General features: G+C 44.6%; 2 protein-coding genes across 2 annotated transcripts; one reads left to right on the forward strand and one right to left on the reverse strand.

The window, feature by feature from the left end:
- Positions 1-76: 76 nt before the first annotated feature.
- On the forward strand, positions 77-4,459 carry gpalpp1 (GPALPP motifs containing 1). The gene is made up of 8 exons (XM_023795970.2): positions 77-255; positions 520-661; positions 915-1,022; positions 1,139-1,265; positions 1,592-1,723; positions 2,215-2,379; positions 2,617-2,718; positions 2,807-4,459. Exons 1-8 carry the CDS (start codon positions 174-176, stop codon positions 3,023-3,025), a joined length of 1,077 nt encoding a protein of 358 aa, XP_023651738.1. The 5' UTR covers positions 77-173; the 3' UTR covers positions 3,026-4,459.
- Positions 4,460-8,397: 3,938 nt separating this feature from the next.
- Positions 8,398-12,015, reverse strand: LOC111835362 (BTB/POZ domain-containing protein KCTD4-like). Its single transcript, XM_023795634.2, has 2 exons — positions 11,604-12,015; positions 8,398-10,109 (listed from the first exon to the last, which is right to left on the reverse strand). The coding sequence occupies exon 2, from the start codon at positions 9,773-9,775 to the stop codon at positions 8,999-9,001; it is 777 nt and encodes a 258-aa protein (XP_023651402.1). The 5' UTR covers positions 9,776-10,109; positions 11,604-12,015; the 3' UTR covers positions 8,398-8,998.
- Between the last annotated feature and the right edge of the window lie 712 nt (positions 12,016-12,727).

The following is a 12,727-nucleotide window of genomic DNA, read 5'->3' on the forward strand; positions in this document are numbered from 1 at the left end:
AATTTCGAAGTGTTTTAAAGTAACGAACACAAGGTGGCAGTATGTGCTAAAATCTCCGGCTTTTTATTCATTCACTTCCGGAGCAAAGCGGGGTCAAAGGGTCTCCACCAAAAGTTCAAAACACAAGAACAAGTTAATCAAGGGCTGCGGATGGTTTATGATTTTTTAAAATTATGTCAGAGGATGATGTTTTAATTGGACCTGCCCTACCTCCATGGATTAAAAGCCGCACTAACGATGACTCCGATGGAGAAGGTACATGTAAATCACTTAACTGTTTGGTTAAGTTGATATGTTTCTAACGTGAACAGTTCAATATACACCAACTACATCGAGAATACTGTATATCCGTAACCAGTGAAATTCCAAGGCTGACTACTAAAAAGACATTCTTTGCAGGAGTCTCTTGTCAGCCTGATTGTGAAATCGAAGTGGCTTTGGTTTGCATAGTAGCCGGGAATAGTGGTGGCAGTTTATATGTGGGTGCAGCCTGTTTTTTAAACGCAACTCTTTCCGCAGTTGCAGGTCCGGCGCTTCCGCCGGGATACAAACCGGCAGATGATTCTAGCTCGTCGGATAACAGCGAACAGGAAGAGCAGGTGGTCTTCAAGAGAAGCAGGCCGGCTGTTAAACAGGAGATAGGCGATGGCCCGACATCGAAGTACGTGGAAGGCTGAGATCCTTTATTTAACTTCACAGTGTGTGGTGGCACCTTACAGGTGAAGGAGGTGCGATATTGTTAAATGAGTGAATCTTAAAGTATAAATCTCCTTGTAGGCGAGTCACCGGGACGTGAAAGATAAGATCCCATGCAATGTAACATAAAGGAACTAAGCTGTGTCATTGAATGCTGCGCAGTTTTGTAAATGGTGATCTTTTGCTAGGTTAAAAACTATGATTTTTTTTTCTTCAAGCAAGCAGCGTAAGGTGGAAGAATCAGAGAAAGATGAGAGGGATGAAGATGAAGGTTTCTTTGGGCCTGCTCTTCCACCAGGTTACAAGAAGCAGAGCTCGCCAGAAAGGTACTAACAAGCAGTGTTCCCAGTCTGTCAGTAACATACAGAGAAGTGTAGGCAACGAATTGTGTATTGAAGTAGTACCATCTTGTGCAAAATAAGTGCAGATGTTTTATTGTCAGGCCGGTGCTGGGCCCTGCCCTTCCGCCAGGATTTCTCAAGGCTTCACATGTCAATAACGATGACAGCAATGACGAAGACGGCCAGGTCTTCTCTGGGCCAGCACTGCCTCCCGATTATGTGGCAGAGGTGGGGAATGATATTGTGAAACGTACATCCACCCATCTATCCATTCATCTGTTAGCTGCTTGTCCACTACGTGGATACAGGGCATTGCTAATCAAAGCTTCTCGTGTAATTTCTCCATAAAATAATTTAGTTTGTTACATTTTTCCCATTGTCTAATCTTAGGAGGTATTTAGTATCCTGTGTTGATTAATGTTATAGGTAGAATTAGGAGGATTAAAGATGAATTCCAGTTCCTGTGTAGCAGATGTTACTGGGCATTGGAACGGCCAGTGTAAATGTGTTGACTGTGTCGATGTGTGTGTGTGTGTGTGGCTGTGTCTGTACAGGCGTCCAGCAGTGACAGTGAGGATGATGTCATTGTTGGGCCTATGCCTGCCCAGGGAGTCGCTTGCAGCAATGTTGCCATGGATTTTGAACTCCGAGCAAGAAGAATGAAAGAGAAACTTATTCATGGTGATGTAAGGACTGTCACTTGGACTCATTTTATTGTTTTTTGTTTTTTGTTTTTTTTTTGTCCTTCAAAACTGAATTTTTGATTTAGAAATAAGTTAATCATTGAGTATTGCATATTTTCACATGTCAGTAATCCAACAGATCTATTTCTACTTAGAAATGTAATTTAATGGATTAAGTTTTTTAAATTTCAAATATTCAAATGTTTGAGTAAAACAGCATGTCACTTGATTGAAAATGGATAGTCAAAATATGCCCATTTGCTGTCATGGCCTTCTGTGTCCTAAAGTAGCAAGGAAAGAAAACTGATGCATTTAATTCATTAGCTGACTGTTTTATCAGTAGCAGCTTACAGTAGAGAGAGGCGTTATTAATGTGTGTTCCCTTGGATTTGTACCCTTGACTTTTGGACTGTTGACACCATGCTCTACTTGTTGAGCTATAGGAGCACTGTAATTGAGGAGGGAGGAGGTAATGAGCTCGTTCCCACCTGCAGAGCAGTCCCAAGGAGCTCTCCCGGGAGGCTTGGATGACCGAGCTTCCGCCTGAGCTTCAGCACATTGGCCTAGGAGCGCGCAGCTTCAAGAAGCGGTCTGGACCAGAGGACAAAGATCGCTCCATTTGGACAGACACCCCCGCAGACCGCGAGCGCAAAGCCCAGGCACGTCTAACGACCAACGCAGTACTTATGATCTTAGTCGGATGCTTGTATCCAAGGCAACAGCCAAAGCTTATCATTTTAGCAATTTGTATCATTTGGAAAAGTGTTGTTGAAGCTCAGTAAGACCAGGAAAACTCATAGGAGTTTACTGTGCAGCATGCTTTTACAATCCATGGTGATTAATCATCAAGTGGGGGGTTGATCTGTTTCTTTTTTTGTTCCCTCCCTATCCCACAGGAATGTCTGGAGAAGAAACAACGTGGTGAGCCACAGGAGGAAGAGTCACCACGCTTCTCCCAAAAAGACCTCCAGATGGCAGATAAGGTGTCCAAGTACAATGTAAGCTCAGCTTCACCGGCTGCGTTGGTGGCAGGAGCGCTGGCTGAAGCTGAAATGGCCAAATGTATGTTGTTCCATTTTTAAAAAGGAATCCAAACGGGGAGAGTCACTGCTCAATATGCACACCAAGAAGATGAAGAGCAAGGCCGAGGCAGACGCCAACAAGCCGGTGGAGAGGCGGCCCTTCGACCGAGATGCTGATCTCCAGGTGAACCGCTTCGACGAGGCCCAGAAGCAGACCCTGCTGAAGAAGTCCCAGGAGCTGAATACTCGGTTCTCGCACAGCAAGGATCGTATGTTCTTGTAGGTAGTGTGAGGAAAGTGTTTCAGATCCTGTCCCATCAGATCAGCTCTTTAATTTGGCAAAGGCGTAGGATTTGGGGTCTGATGAATTGGGAGTTCTTGTTCATAATTGAACTTTGTTTTGTGAGTTGTGAGGTATGTGTGTGTGTGTGTGTGTGTGTGTGAGAGAGAGAGAGAGAGAGAGAGAGAGAGAGGCACCAGAAAAAGAACAGAAATAATTCCCTTTTATAGTCTGTTCCTAGCTGGGGATTGCATTTAAGGGTCCTCCTCTTGCATCAGGTGGCATGCCAGCAGGAGCCTATCAACCACAGGGTCGTATTTAGACTAATATGTTTACTTTCCGAGTGTAGGCTGAATGATCGTCATCGTCAGATATTTTGAGGACCAGTGTGTTGGCTGTTCACTTTAAAAATCTTTAAGTTCATTTCATGCAACATCAAATGTTACTCTCTCCTCAGAATTTTAAAAATGGAACTTGGCACCTGCATTTTATTTATTTGAGGAATACTTTGAGATGCCAGAGTGTTTTTTTTATATAAAGTGAACAATATCTTGTTTTCAAACATTTTTATTGTCGTATCTCATGAACCATAAGGCATGTTGAAGGGCATAATATTTTTTGTGAAGACTAAACATCAGCATTTATCATTAAATTAATATTTTAATCTTCTCATATGTTATAATTAATGGGTAGTTTGGAGTTTTAAATCCATTGTTAGCAATTGATCCCAGTACTTTCTTGTAGAAAGTGAACCCAAAATGATCTGAGTTGAATAACATGCAGTTTTCCAATCCATGATGTTTCAGAAACTTAAGGCCTGGTCAAAGTCAACCTACCCAACAGATCAATCCAATTAGTACAGCTAGTTATATTAAAGCTTGTCACATAATTTGGAAGTGATTTGATCTTCTGTATCAGTGGTTACCAAAGCCAGAAATCCCAGGAGCACAACAATTTGAACCAAAAAGAATAGTTCTGAGGACTCAATATCTTTTTTTGGCCACTGGGTGGCGATAAGCCCTCTGTTAGACTTCCAGCAACAAGTCTTTGTGAGAGTAAAATACTACATGTGAACATTAAGTCAGCATGTTTTCTTTGCCTGCCTGACTGCATATTCTCATCAGGTTGGCAAATATCATGCAATTATCATTGTGAGAAATTAAGCGTAATTACATATCATAATTTGGAAATTAAAATGTCACTGAAAACAGCCTTTTATAAACTTCTTTCTGGTGGGTAAACACATATTTGCAAATGTATTAACAGGGTTAGTCATTAAAGTCTATTTACATGATGTTACCCTGTCTTGCATACAATAGCACATTTTATGATTAATAATCCTAGATTTTGTGTTCATTTCGTTCTTAGTCTGAATATTGTACTTGTATTTTTTTTGTTATGACTATAGGAAATTAAAATAAGCTGAGTCTGCCCACATCTAGGTCTGTATCACATGTGTAAGCTTCTTCCAGTTGGTGACACTTTTCCACTGGTAATTTGCATGCCGATTACAGGGTGTGCGTCCGCAGATCCATTTTTGCAGCGGTCAAGCTAATTGGGTCCATTAAAGACTTGATTCATACAGAAATGTGTGGAATGTAAATTGCAGTTTTCATTCCACCCCCTCCCCCCCTCCGTTTTTGGCCCCTGCTTTCTGCCAAGCCTTCACGAGCTGCAGGTACTGATTAAGTAGTTGCTAAGCAACAGGTTTCGCCACAGAAGTTGGCGGTGAATGTGGCTTCGGGGGGGGGGTGTCGCGCTGTTGCAGCCCCTCAGCGCTGTGCTGATTCTCGTCGACTGCTGTGGGCTTATTTCTTGACCGCTAATGAGTCGGTGTGAAAAGCACGATCCAATGTTCCAGGTGTCATCAGGCCAGGTACCTGAGCTGCTGACCTGGCATGAAGATAAACGCTATTTGGATGCAGTGCCGTTTTTTTTATTAACTTTGCGATATTATTCTGACAGGTGCTTGTTGTATTCCTAAATAACCCAGTGAGAGGAGAGCAAAAGAAGAGTTTATTTTGACTGATTTGATATGTTTTTGATTAGCAATTTATGGAGTTTAGCTGCCAGAAATGTACATGAGTTGATGACAAAGATTTCAGCTCTATCACATTGTTTTGAAACCAATATTTAACTAACAGATTGTTGCCTTCTTTCAGCTTAACTTACAATGTTTAACCATCCCTACAGCTTGGTAAACATCATTACAAACGTGTGATTCTAAAAGAGTTGCATCTTATTGAAGTAATTCAGGTTAACTGTCACCTCAGGTGTATGACATCAGCACTGCTACAGGAACACAAACCTTTCTTTTTGCAAATCTGTTTGGCCAACACAGCAGCTGTCATTTTCAAGAAAGAAAAAACACATTACCGCCTGCTTTTCATCTTTCTCAATAGGCTTGTTCATCACATCCTTTTGTGATTAAGTGGCAATTCGCTTTGCAGAATCAATCCTATTTTCCGTGCCACTGACATTGTGGTCAATTCACTTCGATCGCGCGGCCTTTCTTAAAGGCGTAGCGCATGAAAAATGCTACCTTTTGTGTCTTACCTTTGAGAATGGCAGGGACACCCTCTTTGTAGATTGCAAATCTTTGAATCTGTGATGCAAAGCGTGTTGTGAATGTGGGTCCCGGCTGTTGAGGAGAAATACCCCGGCACATTCATCCTTTTGTGTGCAAGAATCCCATCTGTGCAAGACCTTTGGGTTCCTGGTTCGCCTGAGAGCTGTAGAATGGTTTTGATAACATGCATTTGAAGTGAGTACACAGCCTGTTTGGAGGGAAAAAATATAAAAATGTGTGAAATTTGTCTTGGTCACATTTTTTAACTGATTGTGACCACAGCATAAAAAAAAACATGGTTTTATATCTAAATCCATCCAGTCATCTACCAACAGCTTAGGGAATAAGCCTACCCCAGGGGGCTCAGTACACAAAGACTGAGGAAAAGAGTCCTTAAATGGAATCCACGAAGCACAAAATGAACATGCAAACTACACACACAAAGCAATGCCCTCTCTGGAGGTATGAGGCAACAGCACCTCCTGAACCACTGCGCCACCTACTGGTATCTTAATGTAATGCATATTTCCTAGGTGCAAGATGCATATGACTGCCTTAGACTGCCTGCTGTTGCACCTGAAGTATTTTTTATGGGTTTTTTTTTTTTTACAAACTAGAGATAAGTTTCCGCTGTGGGTGAATGGGTATGCAGAATTAGCCCCACTAGCAAATGGCGAAAGGATATTTGTGCACATGGTCCTGTTTGTGAGCAGGACTGTAGATAGAAGTGTGTATAGCTTAGGGGGGCTTTTTGTGAATTTTGAGGTAAATTTTTGCAGGGCTGGCTCACACATCAGCCCCCTCAGGTCAATTAATTAACGCCACTGTGAAAATGTGAGATGCATGGCTTAAAGAGTGGGCCGACATAGCGACAGCGGAAAAGTCCCCCCTTAACAGGACAGTCAGGAGAGAGACATGACGAGCCTTGGCTAATGAAGTCCCCTGTTGGTCTGTCCGTGCTTTCGCTTGTGTTGTGGCAGATGGATTTAATAAGAAATCGTGCAGGAAGGAAAAAAAAAAAACAACCCAACTACTAATGTGTGAGCGATTTGATGTGTCGGTAGCGAATGAATATAGAGCCGCCCCATGGACATGTAGACGGAAAACACGCATCTCCCGTCGGAAGGAGTGCTGTCTGTCTCCCGTCTTAATCGTCACGTGACAGGAATCGATGTCTCTGTGGCACCACATTCCCCGATCAAAAACCAGTGGGGCCATAGAAGCAGGACAGCTGGTCTGGAGAGATGCACCATGAAGTGGACTTGCATGGGGAATGGCCTGGCGCCTTGATGAAAAGTGTGCCCTTCTGATTCATGCGATTGCTGATAAGCGGATGCTAGTTAACCGAAGCAGATTGTTTCTTCTGTGTGGGGCTGTAGTCTGCTCTGTAGTGGGAGTTACCGTATGCGTAATATGTGCATGTGTTTGTCCATCTGAACGCCCCAGACATTTAATTGGGCGGATTCTTCTACTAGCCTTCCTACCTCTGGGTACCATCTAATTTTTTCCCCCTTATTGGGCTAATTAACAGGGAGAACTAGAAACCTATTTTATTTAATTGTATTTTCATCATCTCATAACAGTCTCATAACATTGGAAATCTGATCCCAAAATGAAAAAAAAAATCCAGCAAGGGTGGTATGAGGTCACAAGCTGTTGCATTAGCGCAGTATTTTGAGTAAAGTCCAGGACATCAAATGAATTAAACCGCCCATTGACATTTTCGAGGCCGTCACTACATTATCAGCTCCATCATATATCAATTTTGGCGATCACAATCGGTTGTCATTTTTAAATGTTGTATTTGTAAAAGAGATGAAATAGGGAAGAACCATATTAATGCGTAATAATGCGAGTATTAAGAAAGGTATGAGTGCATTGTATGCAACAGCAAAAGGAAAACCATACTACTCTATCCATTTGGTAATATAATTTTAATTTGCACAAAGAGGAATATTTAAACTCGAATTAAAATGTTTCATTACAACGTGTTTTACCCAGAGGGAACCAAAGAGCTGACAAGCTTTCTAAGTTGTGAATAAACTTCAAACACGCAGACTTGATCAGTTTTAGTCTTTAATTTAAGGGTGTGGTGCTTTCCCTGATAATCCGTTTGATAAATAAGGCAATTTTTCAGTTGACAGCATCTATTTAGTTCGCCGTTTCCCGAAGGGCATTTGCGGAAGGGAGAGGGGAATGCTTTATCCACGTTTGGAGAAAAGATCGATGAAGGCGCGTTTAAAATGTTTACTATCGTACATGTTTTCCATGCAGATACATAGTCAGCGTTCCAAACAGTCTTCAATTCACACATGCGTTTTGTGGATCGCAAGCATTATTAACTTAAACGACATAATGATTTTCGGAAAGGAGGCTGGGTGTTATGATAGAATGAAGCTGAATTATGAGCCAGATGCACATGCTTTTATGTGCGTAAGAAAACGATTCCCATAGAAAATTATCTGATTCTAGTGAGCAACACAACGCATAAATACTCCTACATCTCTGATTTGAATATACGCTACTATGGTAATTGTAAAAGAATACAATTATCGTTTTTGTTTTCACACGTTCAGCCAATCCCAACTAAGCAAGAGCCCACGGCAACCTCCGTACATTAAAATCAGTGTGAAAGATCGAACGCCAAAATCAGCAGCTCACTCTCACCCCTGCGTAGTGAAAATGGTTCGAAACCAAATTTACATTCCTTCATTCCCTAACCTTTCGCACACTCACAACAGCAGGTCGTGGAGCGGCAGTTTCTACACATTTCTGCAGCGCTGCATTCAAACAAGCTATAATAGCATCCATAATACTACACCTTTTATTTTTCTGCAAAACCTAATCACAGATACAGAAGAGCACATATCGTAAATCACTTCACAATACAAATCATATGATCGCTCCAGTTAGAACAACCACTTTTATACAAGCATGCATTATTCAAAATTCGATCGTACTGTTCTTTCGACCTCCACCTGGGTTTGTATGAAGGAGAACAAATACAACGAATATAGCAGGTTAAAATTTTCATATACTGTTTTATGATATCAAGATCATTGAGTACTTTGGAGGTTTTATTATAAGGGAAAAGAGCCAGGAAGATTGCCATAAGTAACAGCATTTTTTGAGCAGCCTGTTGCACAAAGCCTCATGCCTGTTCTCAAAGCGGGAAGGTGGAAGCTGGAAGTTAAAATCTAAGAGCGCGCCACATAAACGAATCTGAATGCAGGCAGAAGGTACACAATACTCATCAATTCTTGTACGCTGAGGCTTTTGGGGGAGTAACAGCAAAGAAAAGCTAGAAATCATAAAGTGTTTTCTCTTAAGAGGAAAAGAAGAACCTTGATCTTTCTTGGCGGAGTCAGCCTTTCAGTTGAGCAGCCCAGACGAACGCTCCCGACAGGTCATTTGACAAAGTGCAGGGCCTCGCACTGCACCACCGACCCCCTGCTGCTGTCCAGGTTGGTGAGGACCCGGTAGCCGCCCTTGAGAGCCAGCAAGACGATCTCCAGCTTCAGGCACTCCAGCTTGCACAGGAATGTGCTGTCTTCCTTCAGCACGAGCCGAGAGCCCATCTCCGACTTGATGAAATGGCGGAACTGGATGATGTTGGACGAGACCTCAAATTCCTCGGGGAAACTGTCCAGACGGCTCTTGGACACCTGCACCAGGCGGCCTTTGACTGCCTCGATGAACGTGGGGTCGCTGCAGTAGACTTTGAGGCCCTGGGATCGCTCGTGGCTGTCGGTCACCTCCAGGAAGGCGGTCTCCTGCTGGGCGGCTTGCCGCTGCTCCCAGTCCGCCACCGCCTGGGCCAGGTCATCCAGGCGGTAGAACTGGGCCTCGCGCTTCAGGAGCTCGGCTTCCTTGAAGTCCTCGGGCAGCAGCAGCTCGCCTAGGCGCAGGAAGTTCAGGATGTGGCGGAAGACGGGGCCGTCCCGGTCTATGAACGCGTTGCCCATAGAGTCCACATGCTGAACAGGTCTTTTGCCGCTGGCGACCTCCTCCAGCAGTGAGCCGGGGTGCCTGGCCAGCGTCTGTCTCTGAGTGGCATACAGGTAGCCCCCCACGTTGAGGGTGACGGTGGCCGAGGACGACTTCTTGAAGCTCTTGCTGGGCTGCAGCAGGTCCGGATTGATCTCCCTCAGCTCGCTGTCCATCCTCCGGAGGTTCCAGTCCATGCCGAGGCGCGCGGTCTGTGGCGTGAGCGAGCAGGAGCGGCGCTGGCATGGACCGCTAGCTGCCGAGACTGGCGCTGGAGCCGAGCCTCTTACTGCCGCTCGGCGGAGGAGACAGGGTGGGCTCGGTGAGGGGGCGGGGGGCGGAGAAACAGAGCCGCTTGCCTGGCCTCCATTCAGAAGGCATGATTTAATCACCCCTCCGCTCCATGCGCTCGCTGCCGCTGACGTGCTCGGCAATTAGCGCCGCTCCCTCAGATGAAAAGCGTCCTCAGCTGGACAGCGGCACGTGAGCTGACAGGAGAGGGAGGCAATCTCAGGGAAGTAAGCTTATAATCTGCAACAAGCGGGGGGGTGGGGGGGGGCACATATTTATAAATGGGCTCATTGTGTGTTTGCACTTATCCGAAGCAAAACTTGACATTTCAAGCCCTCGGACTTTGGTCCTCAACATTATTTCCTGATTGTTCGGTAGCCACTGTGTCCGTAGGCACAAGAACACAGGATCTGCGGCGATTCGGAATTGTTGTGATTCTCTCAGATACTGTGACTGGGGAGAATCGGTACCCAGCCTGACTGTGGTGTTTTTAATACTCCGTCACGTTCTCGGGGAAGAGCTGGCCTAATTAACTGCAATGGATGAGGGAGTTGGACAAATTCCTTTGTGTCGTCCTATATTAATGCACACGGGATCCGGCGTGTAATTGGCTCTATGGTTCCCCCTGGGCCAACGTCGTACCGTAAGGGTGTGGCCATGGTACGCTGTCACAATACCAAACACAATATAGGACAGGACTGTTGTGTCAATAACCTCTGAGGCTATGGTTCAACCAGACATGCCAAATATAGTACTCTGTCGATCCGGGCAGACAGTGACACTTGGGCCTTGACTTATATGTCAGCAGGGAGACTGGCTCCATAAAGACAGCTGCCGAAATGTGTGCTGGGAAACTGTGCGAAGTAATTACAAAATAACAAGTTGACATCTGAGAGAGCCTGTCCCTGAGGGTGACTGGATGACTGACAAGCAGCCAGGGCTGACAGACCCGATTCCCGGCACAAAATGAGACTCTGTAATTGTGCTTCACAGTGTGGCTGATTTTATTCATGAAGTAAGACCACGATGGCATAAACTATGAATGTATATGTAGGCAGTGCTTGTAGAAATGAGTATGTGATGTTCAATCTGTTTCTGGGAACCTTGAGGTGATGCTATATCACACATGGCAGAGGGCCCTGATGAGAGAGATGTCTCATCTCTGGAGATCCATAGTCTTGGCTGGACTGTCTGGCTGTAGTTATTTCTGACTGCTGAGTGCATAACAAGGAATAATTATCGAGGGGCAGTTTTTATGTACAGTATGCAGTTGTTTATGTATATGATGAGCTATATGTTTATATATATTTGTTTACATTAATTATATTTTCTCGTCTAGCATGAATTTAATTTGATCTGAGTACTGCATGCTTTTAAGTAGCTGTTACTCGAAACAGTTCTTTTATATTAATGACCAGATATTCTGTTCAGTTAATGGGAATATATAAATATCGAATTTTTCCAGTTCTGTATTTAGTAATGACTGTAAGAGCCTCCCTGTACTGGGAACCATTTACAATCCTGCAGAGAAGGAGGTAATAACGCAGTTTGTCTTTTTGCATCTCCTTGGTGTCCTGGCAATTGAAAGATCTTTGATGTCTCAGAAGCAGTCTATTTAATATTTAATCATTCCACAGGATGGGGGAGGGAAGAGCCTTTGCTCTGTCATCCAGTTAAATAGAAATGCATTTCAGTTTCCCTGACAGTACCTACAAGGCAGTAGGGGGCTGTCACCTTCCAGGTGGAGCTCTGGGCTGGGTTTGATGGATCTGATCCTGACCGGGTTTTGGTTCGGCACTGGCTGTGGTCACCATCCTTCTGTCTCCCCACGTTTCTGAAGGTGATTCATGGTGAGCTGCAGGATGAGGAAGGGGGTTAGGCATGGAATAGGCCTCGTCCTGCCAGGGGGAGCTAAAATGAACATAGATGCAGGGACCCTGGTGAACACGGGACCCCTTTGGCCCCCGCAGGGGCGGATATGCGCCGCACCGCTTCGAGGAACCAGGCTAATCCTCAGAGAGCAGCCTTCGGGGGCTGCGAGGACTCAGCTGGCAGGGGCTGTTTGAGGGGGCGGCTGACCGACCTCTCCGAAACCACCTACACTGGCATTGGGGCCTGAAGCAACAGAGCCCTGGACCCTCCTTCTCCTTCCGCATCTCCACCCCCCCCCCCCCCCCCCCGCCACCACCTCGGCAGGCTGCGTACGGCTCCTCAATAACATTATGGAAATGTTATCGGCATTATGCAACCCAGAGGCTCAGAGCAGCCAACGGACGGCATAACTTTTGTTTTCAGAAAACGACGGCCTGTTTGTTGTAAACCGAAAACTGGAATGTTAACTGTTAGCGGCCCCGGTCCTGACCCCGGCTTCTGCCTTCTGGGTAATTGCGAAGCAAGTGGATGCTTCAGCGCTGCCTGGCGGTTTTGAGACCGTAGTGTGGGCGTGTTTATGGAGTTATTATATCAAACGGCACAGGCACTCCATCGTGTGATAATTACAGATAATTGTGTCCATTATCAAAACTGTTATGATGTTGTGCTCGGGAACCGGTGCTGATTGGCTAAGTGACGTCAGCCACCCAAAACTTGCACTCTTGGCCGTCGCGATGTATCTTAAAAATTGTTACGGAACAATTGTGACTTAACTGCATTGATTGACTTAATGAAATCCTCAATAGACTGAAAAAACTATTACATGGCTTTAACAAAAAAGCATATATTTCTGGACAGAAGGAGAGAGTGATAGGTGAATCATTTCAAATGTCAAGTTGATTTAATATAGTGTATATTTTTTTGGAGAGTTCCTTCGAGTGAAAGGCCTATTAGCATTTAGTGGATGTCTCCTGATTTTTCAATCT

This window comes from Paramormyrops kingsleyae, chromosome 1 (assembly GCF_048594095.1).
Source record: "Paramormyrops kingsleyae isolate MSU_618 chromosome 1, PKINGS_0.4, whole genome shotgun sequence".
Taxonomy (NCBI): domain Eukaryota; kingdom Metazoa; phylum Chordata; class Actinopteri; order Osteoglossiformes; family Mormyridae; genus Paramormyrops; species Paramormyrops kingsleyae.

Coding starts and splice junctions, on each gene's coding strand:
- gpalpp1 (XM_023795970.2), top strand. CDS start 174: ATGTCAGAGGATGATGTTTTAATTGGACCTGCCCTACCTCCATGGATT. Junction 256..519: donor CGATGACTCCGATGGAGAAG/GTACATGTAAAT, acceptor CTCTTTCCGCAG/TTGCAGGTCCGGCGCTTCCG. Junction 2,380..2,616: donor ACCGCGAGCGCAAAGCCCAG/GCACGTCTAACG, acceptor CCTATCCCACAG/GAATGTCTGGAGAAGAAACA.
- LOC111835362 (XM_023795634.2), bottom strand. CDS start 9,775: ATGGACTGGAACCTCCGGAGGATGGACAGCGAGCTGAGGGAGATCAAT.